Here is a 13,816-nt window from a genome sequence, read left to right as displayed (position 1 = left end):
GTTATGAAATTTTACCGAGCTGTTTGTACACAGAGCTGCCAATGTAAACGCAGTGGCAAATTCTCAAACTTAATTGTCATATCTAGTATACCAAATACTACTGAACTGTACATTTAAAAATGGTTAAGATGGTAAATTTTATGTTATGTATATTTTACCACAATAAAATAAAATTAAAATGAAAGGATTATAATAATGAGAACAGGTCGATTCAAATAACAATTCACAGAAAATAATTGTAATGAACTGTGTAAACTCACTTAAGGTAGGAAGATTTTTTAAAAGTAACACCACCCCCTTTTAAGAGTTATGAATATGATAACAAAAAAAATAAAATAAAAACCAAGTAAGGTTTAAATTACTTTAATAAACATTTTGCCTGAACCACTTAAAACTTCAATTGAAAGTTAAATACTATAAACAAAATATGCTCTGAACTATAAATTTTTTATTCAACTTCATGTTAGTTTCATTTATTTTTTTGTTTTTTTACCTGGGAGAGAGAATAGTACCAAGACAGAGGAAGATCAAATACTCTTAGTGCTGCTGTCTTCAGGGAAAACGGTGATTCGCTTACTGTTTCTTCTGACATGACTCCTCTTCTAATCTTCATTAAATGAAACATAAAAATATGTTAGTCACAAAGATTTCTGGTTACTCTATTAATGGAAGATACAAATTAAAAATATAACTCTTATCAGCTTTTTTTGTTGCAATTATTTATTCATGATATTACACTTACCCAAAGAAAGTACCATTCTGAGCCAAATTTACTTGAGCTACACATAAATATTTATTTATTAATCACCAAAGCAGCCCAAAAGAAAATGAGTTAGATTTAAACTTTGAGTTCAGGTAGTAAATTTTCCTTAGAAAACTACGGGTTCTAGGTTCTCTCTTTTCCAGTTAAATGTTTCAGCTTTTAGAGAATAATTTAAAATCTATTTCTTCCCACTTATTTCCTTCAAATAACAGTGAGGGTGGGTAAGGTGGGGGCGGGAGGGAGGCTGTGGTACTGAAAGGAATGTGATTGAAACCATGACTCCTGGAGCTAGAAAGGAACCTCAGAGTTCACTGAACTTCCGAACTCATGCATTTATTCTCGTACTGTCTCATTTTAAAGATCTTCAGAGAACTGCCACATACATGTTACAAAATTTTGATATTGTTTTAATGCCCATTTCTGTTGAAATCAAAGAAAGAAAAGTTAGATGTCTACTGATGATGCTGTCACTCAGAGACCCTTGAAGGTAGCAGACCTTGAAAGAAGCACAGTGGTTCCGGGTCTCGGTCTATGCGTTGTAGAGCCAGAAACCCAATCTTATCAGTATACCTGGCTGACACATAGTGAACAAATTCACATAGTATTGATGCATAAATTAGTTTACAAATTTATTCATTTACAATAAGGAAATGTACTATCTAATGAAAGAATACTTACGCTATCAAAACATATCCTCTGTGAAATAAAAGACTGTAGAGAGCTGAATTAATAATAAGTAAAAAAGGCTGCCTAGTAAGCACAAAATTAATGGATCCTGACTAGATGAAAGCCTGAGAATTGTCTCTGGTGCGCCAAAGAGTAGGCTTCTCCAGCATGTTTATGCCTACCCGATTTAGTATTTCTTTTCCTTGTATAATGCTATATGAACATTATAAAAGAGAAAATAAAAATTATCTATAATCCCTCTATAAAAGCTTATTTGCTATACTTTCTTTAAGTCCTTTATATTTCTGCATATATCGCTCTGCTTTCTTTTGCTAGACTCCAGTAGACTACTCCCTTCTGCGAATACCACCCTATTTTTTCAGTCCAGTATTAAAACCACTGTAAATATTTTTCTTTCAAATCAAACACAGTAATATTCTTAAGGTGGGTTAATGCTACTACTAACACCTTATTCCCTATTAGTGACACAGGGTAAACTTAATTTCCCCTCACCCATATTCTAATTACAATGTTTAGACTCAGTATAACTAGTTCTAATTGAAGTACAATACATTTATCCCAACCAAAAATCTGATATAAACATTATCAAGAAATACAAAGGAAATCATGAGGAAACAGTTAAACAAGTGAAAAAATGGTTCTTTGGGGAATGAGACTCGGGGTGTTGGGAGGAAAACCACTGCTTTTCACTGTAAGTCCTTCTCTAATATTTTATTTTTTCAAAAAGTGCCTACTTGTATTACTTTTTAAAAATGCTATACTCAGAAAATAAAAGCTCATTTATTTACCCACACTCCAACCCCCAAACTGACTTATTTTTGAGAAATGTTTTTAGTAATAAAATAGATAGTGGATTATCAAGCCATCTATGCTACTGCATTAAAAAAAAAAAAAACATACTGAGAGTAGTTCAGCCAAAGTGATTTTCCCCATAATAGAGGGCTCCAAATTTTTAAGCAGAGGAGAAAGAAAATAAAGCAAACACTTCAATTTGCTGCAGGGGTTTTCTTAAAAGAATTCTGGCAAATCTCTGGTTTTGCACAGTTAACTACCTCATCATCTTTCACTTAAAATTACTGAAGAAGTGATTTCAAACTCAATCATTAATTAATTTAAAGTAACTTTAAAAACCAATCATTTCAGTTGTTTTCATAAGATTTAATTAAAATAAACATGAAAGAAGTTTCATGATTATTCACATTTGTACAGGGGGATCTAAAACATCACCAAAAGTATTGTACTATGTAATATTACTCTCCTCTCCATTCTAACCACTGGAGAGTTAAAAATGTGTCATAGAGTTTGCTTCTTAAACACCCTAAAATTCTATTCTACAAATTGGATTTATAATCCAAGCAAGAATGAAAGTCTGAAATACCCCCCCAAAATTTGACGTGAAGCAGAAATCTGTACAACCGAATTCTGAGATGATACACAGCAAAAATGCTTAGTTGCGATAACGATAAAATAAACATAATAATAAAGGTCTGTGCAAGTGCAAAATCTTTTAAGAGTCATCCCTCCATGAAACAAATGTTGAACAACTTTATTAATAGAAGGGCTCCGACGCGACAATCCTGATGCCAAAGCATCTTCAAAGTGTAGTCTCCCCCGTGCAAAAACCCCTCCCTGCTTGAACCACTGGCATTCAAGCAGAAACTTGGACCGCACCACCTGCCCCACCGCCCACCGCACTCTCCTCTGCGGTCTCCCTTTTCCTTTATCGAGAAGACCAGAAAAGGGGCTCCCTCTCGGCATGGCCGTCCAGACCCTCACTCGGGTGAGACACGAGCCCACTCTGCTCCAGCGGGCTTCCCTCCGGCGTCCTCCGGCTTTCGGTTCCTCCACCCCGCACTCGGAGTCCAGAGGGCTGAGGCGGCGCTCGGATCCGTCCCCACCCCACTCCGCCCGCCGCCTCTGGCCCGCGGGCCTTGCGACCCTGCCCGCCCCATGCCCGACCCCTCCACCCGTGTACCTGGTGCTCCAGGCCAGGTGCAGCCGGCCCACAGCTGCTTCTCTGTCGCAGCCGGGCGCTGAGCAGCAGCAGCCTGGCAGAGAAGGCGGAGTCCTTCCGGGGTCAGGAGTGGGAAGGTGGAGAGAAAGTGGAGGGGGGCCTTCTAGCCTCTCTACATGTGAAGCAGCTCCTGCCATTTTTGTTTAGGGTAGAGGCTCTCCCTCCGCACCACCCCCTTGCCAAATGGATGGAGAAACTGGATTAGAAGAATTGGATCCTTTTACAATGCTGTCAAGAGCTAGTATCGTAGTATGTAACCATTTGAGGGATCTAAGACCATTCTGAGAATCTGGTGAAAACGATGGGGACTTTCCCCCAGAAAAATGCCCATAGACACGCTCATACATTATTAAAAGAAAAAAATATGCATACAAATCCAGATGCCCAAAACCAATTCATAGATCCCAGATGAAGAATTTCTACTATAGATCCTTAGCTCCTAAACAAATGAATATTAAGAGGCATTCCAACCCTGTACTGATGGTGAAGTTACTGATTTCAATTCCTCTTTAGCTTTTCCTTTTTTAGTGTCCCACTTAATTAGGCTCCCAAATAATATATGAAACCGGCCAATAAGGAGGGGGTGGGCAGGGTGTTCATTGCTCTGAGGTTCTGTCTAACATATAGTAAACTAGTGTGGGAGTGGACAACAAACAAGATGCTGTTTCCATGTGCAGTCCTGGGCCAAAACATGCCATCAGAATTGCAGATTTTAAAATTTCATGTGGTGAAAGGCCAAAATAATTTTATAAGGATAGTTAAAACATGAGAGCAAATGTTACTATTGCTAGCTAAGGAACAAGAATGAGCAATTCTTTCTGTTAGTTTTCAAAATTCCCATTTAGTCAAAATGGAAAATAGGGAGAATGACAATACCAATGTGTGACATTACTAGATGAATAATAACTAAAAATGCACAGGCCAAGTTCTATGTGGAAATATTTTACATTTATAAAGTAAATGGCTCCCGTGACACTTGAAGAACCTGGAATTTGTAAGACTATTTTAGTTTATCCTTCTATCTCTTCTCTGCTGCTTCCTTCCTATTTCCCACAACTTCCAAATATTCAGCCTAATGGGAAGAGTACTAATAATGACTACCACTTAAAGCAACTTTCCTAAGAACATTATCTTCGTTAATTCCACAATAAACATTATGAAATAGATATTATCACACACTGGGTATGAATTTTACTCTTTAACAGGAGAATAAGAAATGCCATATTTTATTTATTTTCTTAAATCAATGTAATTTGCTTCAAGCCTCTCATCTCCTGGGTTGCCAGAATATTCAATCTTAGTCATGATTTGGTATATAAGTTAGAATGCTGTTAGCTACAAGCAAAAGAAAACTGAACAAATAGTGGCTTAAACCATAAGACATGGATAGATGCAGCGGGAAGTGGACACAGCCTCACATTTGGACTTGAAGTCTTCTCCTACCCTGGCCCAGGGGGAAAAAATGGGCTTGGATTAATTCTAAATGTTTGTCCCTTCCCTTAGATTACCAAAGCTATCATGTAATGCTCAGCAAACCAGTTCATGCAGTAATACTTGTTGTTTCTACTTTCCCGATACTGAGTTAGTTGTTACCTCAACCTAAAATGAATTTGGGGGATCCTATATGCATAGTGTCAAAACAATGCTGTGAAGTCAAACTGCTAGAGTTTGAAATGTTTCACTGCCACTTACCGAGTGTGTGGTCTTAGGCAAGGCAGTTACCCTCATTATGCCTCAGTTTCCTCATTGGGGTATTGAGAAGATAAATATAATAATAATTATAAAGTACTAAGATTCTTATGTAAGTTTTTAACTTGGGTTACTCCATAGAACCAGAAGATAAAACTCTATTTCCATGTAATTGGTTTCCTTTATAATCTTATGTATTTTGTTTTATGCACATGGAAACATTACTTTGAGAAAGGGGTCCATAGGCTTTACCAGAATGTCAAAGAGGTCCATGATACCAAAAATCGTTAAGAACTTAGAAAAATCCTGGCAAATTTTTTAAGGTATATGGTATTTTAAGTGAGACTTTTTCGTGTCTTTTGGCAGAAGCTCCAAAGCTGAGAAAAATAGGTGCTAAGTGACTTAAGCATTCTAAAAAAAGGGTGCTAGACCATCCACTCAGGATACGTTAGGAGAATGTGAAGCCCATTTAGCAATCCTCAGTCCTCACATATTTCCAGAGAATGAAATGGCAGCATTGATCCAAAACTGGAGAATGAAAATGCCTAGGAGGCAGTTTTCTAGAGTACTGTTCATTTTCTTTCCACTTCCCCAAGAGTGGGGAGAAGAGAGAACTTATCCCATCCTACCCATACCTCAAGTCTAGTGAAGGAGCTTTAAGAAGCTCAGACAACTTGATCTCTGTGCCCTGTATTTTATGTCACCTAGAAAAGTCTAAAGGCAGTAGGCTATCCAAAGAGGCTTTTGATGGCAGAGCCGAGACAGAGGGTTGCAGTGGAAATGGCCTGTACTTGCAATTTTGCAAGAAAAGTTTTCCTGTGGGCCATAAAAATGCCACAGAAGGTAGCCAGGTTTGAATTATCTTAAAAGGTTGTATTTTCAAAACAGAAGCTAAGTGGACCATCTAGGTGGTTAGCCACAGATATTTTTTCTCCAGTGTTAGGAAATAAAACACAGAGAGGTCCCCAGCAAGGGGAGCAGTTATTGAGGAACCCACAAAAAAGCCAGCATTTAGGAGTGGGCCATATGCAGAAGGCACCAAAGTCAGATTTAATTGTACTGATGGGTATATTTGATACTTTATTTAGGAGATTTAGAATCACTGCTCACACCAGCTGAGACAATATATGGCCAATGCACTTCGTGAATTATTGGTAGAAACAGCACTTATCAAGAAATAACATTAAGCCTGACCAAAGTCTTGCAGTTTGAGGAGTTAAAAACAATTACATCACCTAAGTAGATTAATTCTTTTAGGTAATTCATACACCCAATTACCTTTTCCATTAACTGCTAAAACCTGGCAGAGTCTCCAGATATAATTCAAGGCCTTCTTTCAAATCTACCCAACGCCATAGGGTTTATACTGGCTATCATATCTTTGTTCTTATCACCCACCCAAAAGTGATTGACAGGACTTCTCTATAAGTCAGAACCAAGCCAATCAAGGCATCTGAAACTCAGAGTATGGTTCTGGGTGCTACTGGGTTGTTGGAAAAGCCATGACGTATTTTTTCTATGTTTTTCATTACAAAACTGCGTCATGACTTTTCCAACAACCCAATAATTTAAAACATCTATTCTGTACACATGCAAATATTGCAGATTCATATCCTCAAAAGTTAAACATATGACCCAGTTCCACTCCTAGCTAATACCCGAGAGAAATGAGAATATACATTCAAATAAAAACTTTTATATGAATGTATATAGCAGCATTATTCGTAATAGCTAAAAACTGCAACCCAAATGTTTGTCAACTCATGAACTGATCAATAAAATGTGGTATATCCACATATGGAAATCTATTTGTCCATAAAAAGGAATGAAGTACCAATACATGCTACAACGTGGGTGAACTGCATGAAAACAAGCTAAGTAAAAAAGCCAGTCATAAAAGATTACATGTTATATGATTCTATTTCCACAAAATGTCCAGAATAGAGAAATCCACAGGGACAAAAGTTGGGGGAAATGGGCTGATGAGTTAGCTCAGTTGGTTAGAGCCTTGTGCTTATAACACCAAGGTTGTCGGTTCGATGCCGTGTGAGCCACTGTGAGCTGTGCCCTCCTTAAGAGTCAACTATGCCACTGTAGCATGAAAGCAATTGTGTAACCAATGAAGTGGGGGAAATGGAGGTGACTGCTAAAGAGTATGGGATTTTTTTCAGGGTGGTGAAATGCTCTAAACTTCGATTTTGATGCATGTTGTGCAAATCTGTGAATATGCTAAAAACCATTGCATTGTAGACTTTAAATGTGTGATTTGTGAATTATATCTCAATAAAACTGTTACCCCCAAAAAATTATTATTGCCATTTCAAGATCAATAAATAAAGTCTTAAAGAGATTATGAAAGTGGAAAACTCTAGAGATCTGAGGCCAGAGAATGATCTAGATCACACTCTCCCTGCACTGCATAGTAGTTGTCAAAATGCGGTACTGCTCCAATAAGAGGCATGCATTCTATTGGAAGAGATTTACATCAAAATATAAAATAAATAGTAGACAATACAGGAGTTTTTTTAAGTAAAAGCTTAAGTAAATAAATTTATTCTAAAGTTACTTTAACATAAAGAACAATAAAATTAAACCATGTGGAAACATGAGTTCCTATCATGCACATTTGGAAATAACATTTTAAAAGTATAACAAACCATGTGCTATTTCTAAACTTAAGAAAACAAAAAGAGCTGCCTGCATCTGCTGTCTATATATTTAAATGATGAATATTTTGAAAAGTATAAGAAAATTACTGTCTCCCGAGTTAGAAAATATAGCTTATATTTTTTTCATATTTTCACATTTATTCATTGTTTTCAATAGCAGATAGATCAATTTCCTACATTGCCCCATGTACTGTACTGAATACTGAAAACAATGGGATGAGTAAGAAAAATCCCTGCCTATAGTTTGGTTCAGGAGATGGAAAAGTGAACAAATTATTGCAATATATAAGACAGTTGACCCTTGAACAACATATATACATAGATTTTTTTCAATACAGTTGGCCATTCTCATCCACAGGTTTTGCATCTCCAGATTCAACCAACAGGACTTTCAATCCATGGTTGAGAATCCATGAATGTGGAGAGCCATTTGTATGCATTGTTCTGTGCCATTTTACATATGGGGCTTGAGCATCTGTGGATTCCCCATTCCTACAGATATTTGCGGGGGAAGGGTCCTGGAACAAATCCCCCTTGACACTGAGGAATGACTGTAGTAAGATTTGGGAAAATCATAAGTTATACATGGATTTTCAACTGTGTTGCGGTGGGCACCCCTAGCCCCTGCATTTTCCAAGTGTCAACTGTAACGACATTGCAATGTCTAAATTCATAGCCAGCAGTATCATATCACTAGAAAATATGCCACAGAAGACAAGGAAAGGCCCTCATGGCCTGGAAGAGTTGAAGAAGTCTTCTCCAATATGGTGACCCTTGTGATATGAGTGGAATTCACTTTTAAGAGAAAGGGCAAAGGGCAAAAGGGCATTCTAAACTTAGGGTTAAGGTTAGGGAAAGCAGCACTAAATAGGAGAGACACAAGCAAATGTTTTGGCTTTCAGGAGAATAGGGTGTAGATTAGAATAGCTTAAGGACAGGGTGTTTGATTGGGTGTAACAAAAGATGAGGTAAGAGGAGTAAATTTGGGTCACACTAAGGCTACGAGGTACTAGCAAGCAGGTGCCTAGGACATACAATTTGAAGAGGTGTTCTCTGTTTCAGGCAAGTGCAAGATCTTAGATATTGCGTGCTTGGTAACTTGTTTGTCTCATCCTAGGCCTTTGGTGAGAAAAAGGAACAAATAGTCTGGGGCAACAAGGAGTTACTGAAGAGTTACAAACTTGAATTTGTGGTTTAGAAAGAGTTCAGAGGAATGCCATTGGACTAAACTGAGACTAGAGTCACAAAGACATGTTAGGAAACTATTTAAAACAAAAAAATCCAGGTAAGAATGAAGAGGATCTGTACAAAGGAAACTTTCTAGTTCCCATCCCTCATGTAGTCAGTAGAAAGTCCACTGATTTTTTTCTCCTAAGTAACGCTCATAGCCATCTCCACTGCTAGGCCCTTACTTTCTCTTTTCTGGATTCTGTAATAATCTGTCTTTAATCTATGCCACTCATTACTATTCAAGTACAATAATACATAAATTTTATCATGTTGCTTCCTTTCTTGAAGTTCTTCTTGGATCTTTAGAGGGAAAAGTTTACTTAGCAGACAAGATCACTCATGATTTTTCTTCTCTGTCTAGTCTGTCCCTAACCTGACCCCTTGCCCTCAAATCTCTGGTCTAGTAATACTGACCCCCTAATATCTGGTCTAGTAATATGCCAAAAAAGGGCAAATTTGGCATATTGTCCCTTGCTGATGTGCCTTTGCCTATGCTGTTCCATCTGCCTAGAAAATCCTTCCTCTTCTGGTCTATCAGAAGTCTTTTTACTCAGCCTTTAAACCAGTATCAGTTTTTTTATGATATTGGGTTGACTTGGCCCATATTTTCTCTCTTGGAAACTTCCAGTCTATCCATCCACATAATTGTCATTGGAGTGTCTCTGTTCTTTCATGACTCTGACTCTCTGGCTGAATGCTCCTGGGAAGGCACTTAATCCAGGTAAAGAAAAAAATGCATTATTGGGATTTTTTTTAAACTAGGAACTCTGCTCTTGGAGAAAGCTGTAAGGTGGCAATTTCAAGAAATGAACGATGAAGAGATCATGAGTGAGTCCTGTCATGTTTGAGTCTCTGGTTCTAGCTATCCTCCCTTGAAGCCCATGAGCCAATAAATCCCCTTTTTTGCCTAAAAATCTCTCAACTGGTATGCCACAGCTCTCTGATATGCTTCAGTGGTGGGTTTACAGGTATGCTCAGATAGTGATCCCTGTTGAAAACTTCGAATTGTAAGCATTCTTGTCTGTTAATCTCAGTGTATTATCATTTTCTGAATGATCTGATCTGATAATCTGAAAAAAAATTTGGGAAGCACCAGCCTAAGCTAGAGCAGTGACTATTAACTGAGGGTGATTTTGCTCCCAGTGGGACATTTGCTAATGTATGGAGACATTTTTGTTTGTCACCACTGGGAGGAGGTGCTACTGGCATCTAGTAGATAAAGGCTATGGAAGCTGCTAAACATCCTACAAAGCACAGGAACCATACCTCACAACAAATAATTATTTGGCCCAACACATCAGCGGTGTCATTTTTGAGAAACCCTGAGCTAAAATAACCTGAACGTTTATTCTAAGAGTGAACAGATCATAAATAAGGTTTCTGGCAGAGGCCCCAAAAGTCAGTGCGAAACACCTCCACATCCAAATCAAGGTACCACCACGGGGGTGGAGAAGTAGATGTTCTCCCTTCATCTCAAGTCAAGTCTGAAGGGCTTTAAGAGAACCATTTGGAAAAGATGACGTGTGTCTCCTGGCATCTTGGAGAGATGAGACTTGGTAAGTGATTCACATTTGAAAAGTCCTAAGTCAAGAGGCTAAGGCTGCCTACAAGAAGAAGATGGACTCAGGGCTGACTGGGAACACTTCGGTGCAAGATACAGGTGGTTTTTGTAGAGCAAGGGAAAACCCCATGTAAGAGAGCTGGACTTGTCATCCTGGGGTAGACTGTTCATTAGAAATGCCTGGGGGCCGGCCGAGTGGCGCGATGGTTAAGAACTCGCTTGGGATGCCAGAGGGCCCCGGTTCGGATCCCACATATGAGGGCCAGTGACACTGCCCTCCGCAGCTGAGATGCTGAACAACAGCTCAATCTGGAGCTGGGCTGCCATGAGTCGCCGGCCACGGCGTGGGCTGCAGTCCCTGTGGCAGTGGATTGGCATGGGCTACCGTGTGTGGCCAGCAGCCAGCGTGAGCAGCCAGCAGCTGCAGTGAGCGGCCGTCCAGAAGCCGGCGACTGATCTGCCTTGCCAGAGAAGAGCGCAATGATGGTGCCAACTTGGGCCAGTGAAGCAACATCCTCCACAACTAGATTGAAGAACAAAACGACAGCAACTTGTCTGTTCCCCTTCCCCCAACTCCCCAGCACTGTTCCCATCCCCCCAATTCCCCAATAAAAATCTTTAAAAAAAAAAAAAGAAATTCCTGGGGCCGGCCGAGTGGCTCAGTTGGTTAAGCGCTCGCTCAAGAGTTTGAGCTCTGAGCAACAGCGGTTCGAGTCCAGCCCGAGCTGAGCAGCCGCTGAGCTGCCAACAGGTGGCAGGATGGCTCAGCTAAAAAAAAAAAAAAAAAAAAAAAAGAAATGCCTGCATGGGCAATATGATCCCAACCTAGGGATGAACTCTGGAAACCAGAGCACTGAGTTATATGTCATAAGATACACCAGAAGACACATTGTTGAGCCAAGAGGCTGTAGCAGAGGGTTCCCCAATGCTGTATCGACAAAGGCACTTGGTGAGATAAAGGGTCAGTTCAGACCTCAGCTACACCTAGGGGCACTGACAATCAGGCTAAAATTATTCCAGTCAAGAAAAAATCTTTCTGTCCCTGTCTTCTCCAGCCGTGGAGGAGCCCAAAATGACAAGCCAGCAAGGGAGAAGGTGGAAAAAGGTCAGGGGTGGGGAATGGGTAGGGAAGAGTGGAGAGGAGAGGAGAGGGAATGGCAGACAAATTTTTAACTCTATGAGTCTGGGATTTTTGACATAGTACTTGACAGGGTTTTTAATACCAGGGTAAAAAGGCCATGTGTTTATTGCTAGAAAATGACTGGTGGACTTTTTAATCATTTGAGAGTGACTGGAAAAGCTAAAGGCTTTGAGTAAGATTTTGTCCTAGGAGTAGGGAGGGATCCTCAGAGATTTCCAGAGACCATAATGAGAAAGAATAAAATTGTTTGCTTCTTGTCCCATACAAAATCCAGCTTGTTCATCAAATTAGGAGCAATTAGTTTAATTGGATTTCTGTCACTTATAACCAAAAACAAATTATAAAGCCTAATTTACATCAGGGTTTCTTAACAGTGTCACTAAAGACATTTTGGATTCTCCTGACACGTTAATGCAAAGGAATGTGACTAAATCTTTCTTCCTCCAGCCCTCCTCAGGGATATTGCCAAATAGTCACCATGGGGCAAATATTCACCGATCCTAGTTGAGAAACAACAAATGCTTGAGTCCTTCAATGCTGGACTCTGAGAATACTGTGAATAAGACAGAATTGTTAACTGCTCTCACTGAACTTACAGTTCAGAGGAGATAGGCAGAAAACTAAGTACACACAAAAATCTTAAAATGGTTAAAATTTATAATAAATTTTCAAAAGGAAACAAAAATGAGAATGGGGTGAAGAATGCTCCTTTAGGAACTATCTAGGTAGGGGTTAGCTAGGTGAATGAGCGATAGGAGCTTGGGGTACCTGGTAAAAGTGTATCTGACTGAGGAAACATTTGCAAAGGCTTATTATTCAGTCTCAGGTAGGCAAACATCAAAATGTATGTTTTGTGTATTGCTATTTTTACTTGCCATTAGTCACTTGCAAAAATGAGAAGGTATTTGTTTTGATATGACCATTCATTTGTCTTCCTTCCCGTCCTACCCATACTTCTTTCCTTCTCTTCCTTTTCTTCCTCTCTTCATTCCCCCTCCCCGCCTCCACCACTTCTGACACTCCATTACTCTCTTACCTGGCCTGGTACACAATTCCGGGGCCTACAATTCACATCATATTTAATACAAATGGCATCTGTAGAGTTTTATTCCAGCGTTAATGTGATTCAGCTGGGTGTCTATCTACACCATGGGATATACAGAGTGTGCAAAAAAAATGTATACACATTTTAAGAAAGGAAAAAAACTATTAAAATTGTAATACTCAATACACACCGATAACAAAAGATGAATACAAGTCACATTTGACTTCTGCAATTACCAGAGGTGCTCAAATGTGATTACCATCAGCGTCCAGCCACTTCTGATTATGGCGAACTACAGCTTGAACAACGCTGACCAAAGTGTCTACTTGTATACATTTTTTTGGCACTTCCAGTATAACCTCTCCTCTCTGAGAGGGGAGTTGATAGATTGATTTCCCAATGATAATATCCTTCCTTATAGTCTATCCGGATATTATTTGAAGGAAAGAACAGGATTAAGAATTCTGGGGGCAGCCTGTTAGCTCAGGTGGTTAGAGCGCAGGCTCATAACCCCAGGGTTGCTGGTTTGATTCCCACATGGGCCAGTGAGCTGTGCCCTCCACGACTAGATTCAAGACAGTGACTTGACTTGGAGCTGATGGGCCCTGGAAAAACACATTGTTCCCAATAAAGTTTTTTAAAAAAAGGAATTCTGGATTAAGGGAAAAAGAGATAAATGCAAACACCCCAGGGTGGGAATCCATGGAAGTTGAAAGTGGGAGATATATTGCGTTGTCAGAGTACATTTGCTTCGTGAGGATTGGTCCGCAGCATGGACTTGACCTGGTGTGTACATGAGAGGCACTTGCCTGCTTTCATCTAAGCATGAGCCACACCTGTCTTGAGCAGTTGCATCATTTGTCTTCTTTGTGTCCTAGAACCTCTGAAGGAAGGATGAGCCAAAAAGGACCTTGGTTACCAAGCAGGTTGGTGGAGGGACTTTGAGGTTGAACTCAATTTCCTCAAACACTGTAATAATAGAATATGTTTGATACATTTGCAATGCAGGAATTTTTG

At 39.4% G+C, this 13,816-nt stretch overlaps 1 protein-coding gene across 1 annotated transcript in view; it reads right to left on the bottom strand.

Annotated features, from left to right (window-relative positions):
* MIGA1 (mitoguardin 1) overlaps positions 1-613 on the bottom strand; it is a 91,620-nt gene extending 91,007 nt beyond the window's left edge. Inside the window, exon 1 of the mRNA XM_019644041.1 lies at positions 494-613. Within this exon, the coding sequence (XP_019499586.1) occupies positions 494-613 (120 nt within the window). The remainder of the gene's footprint in view (positions 1-493) is intronic.
* Positions 614-13,816: the final 13,203 nt, after the last annotated feature.

The sequence above is a fragment of the Hipposideros armiger genome, unplaced genomic scaffold, assembly GCF_001890085.2.
Source record: "Hipposideros armiger isolate ML-2016 unplaced genomic scaffold, ASM189008v1 scaffold_84, whole genome shotgun sequence".
NCBI classification, from domain to species: Eukaryota; Metazoa; Chordata; class Mammalia; order Chiroptera; family Hipposideridae; genus Hipposideros; species Hipposideros armiger.
Note: the sequence above shows the minus strand (reverse complement) of the source record. Positions and strands in the feature narration are given on the sequence as shown.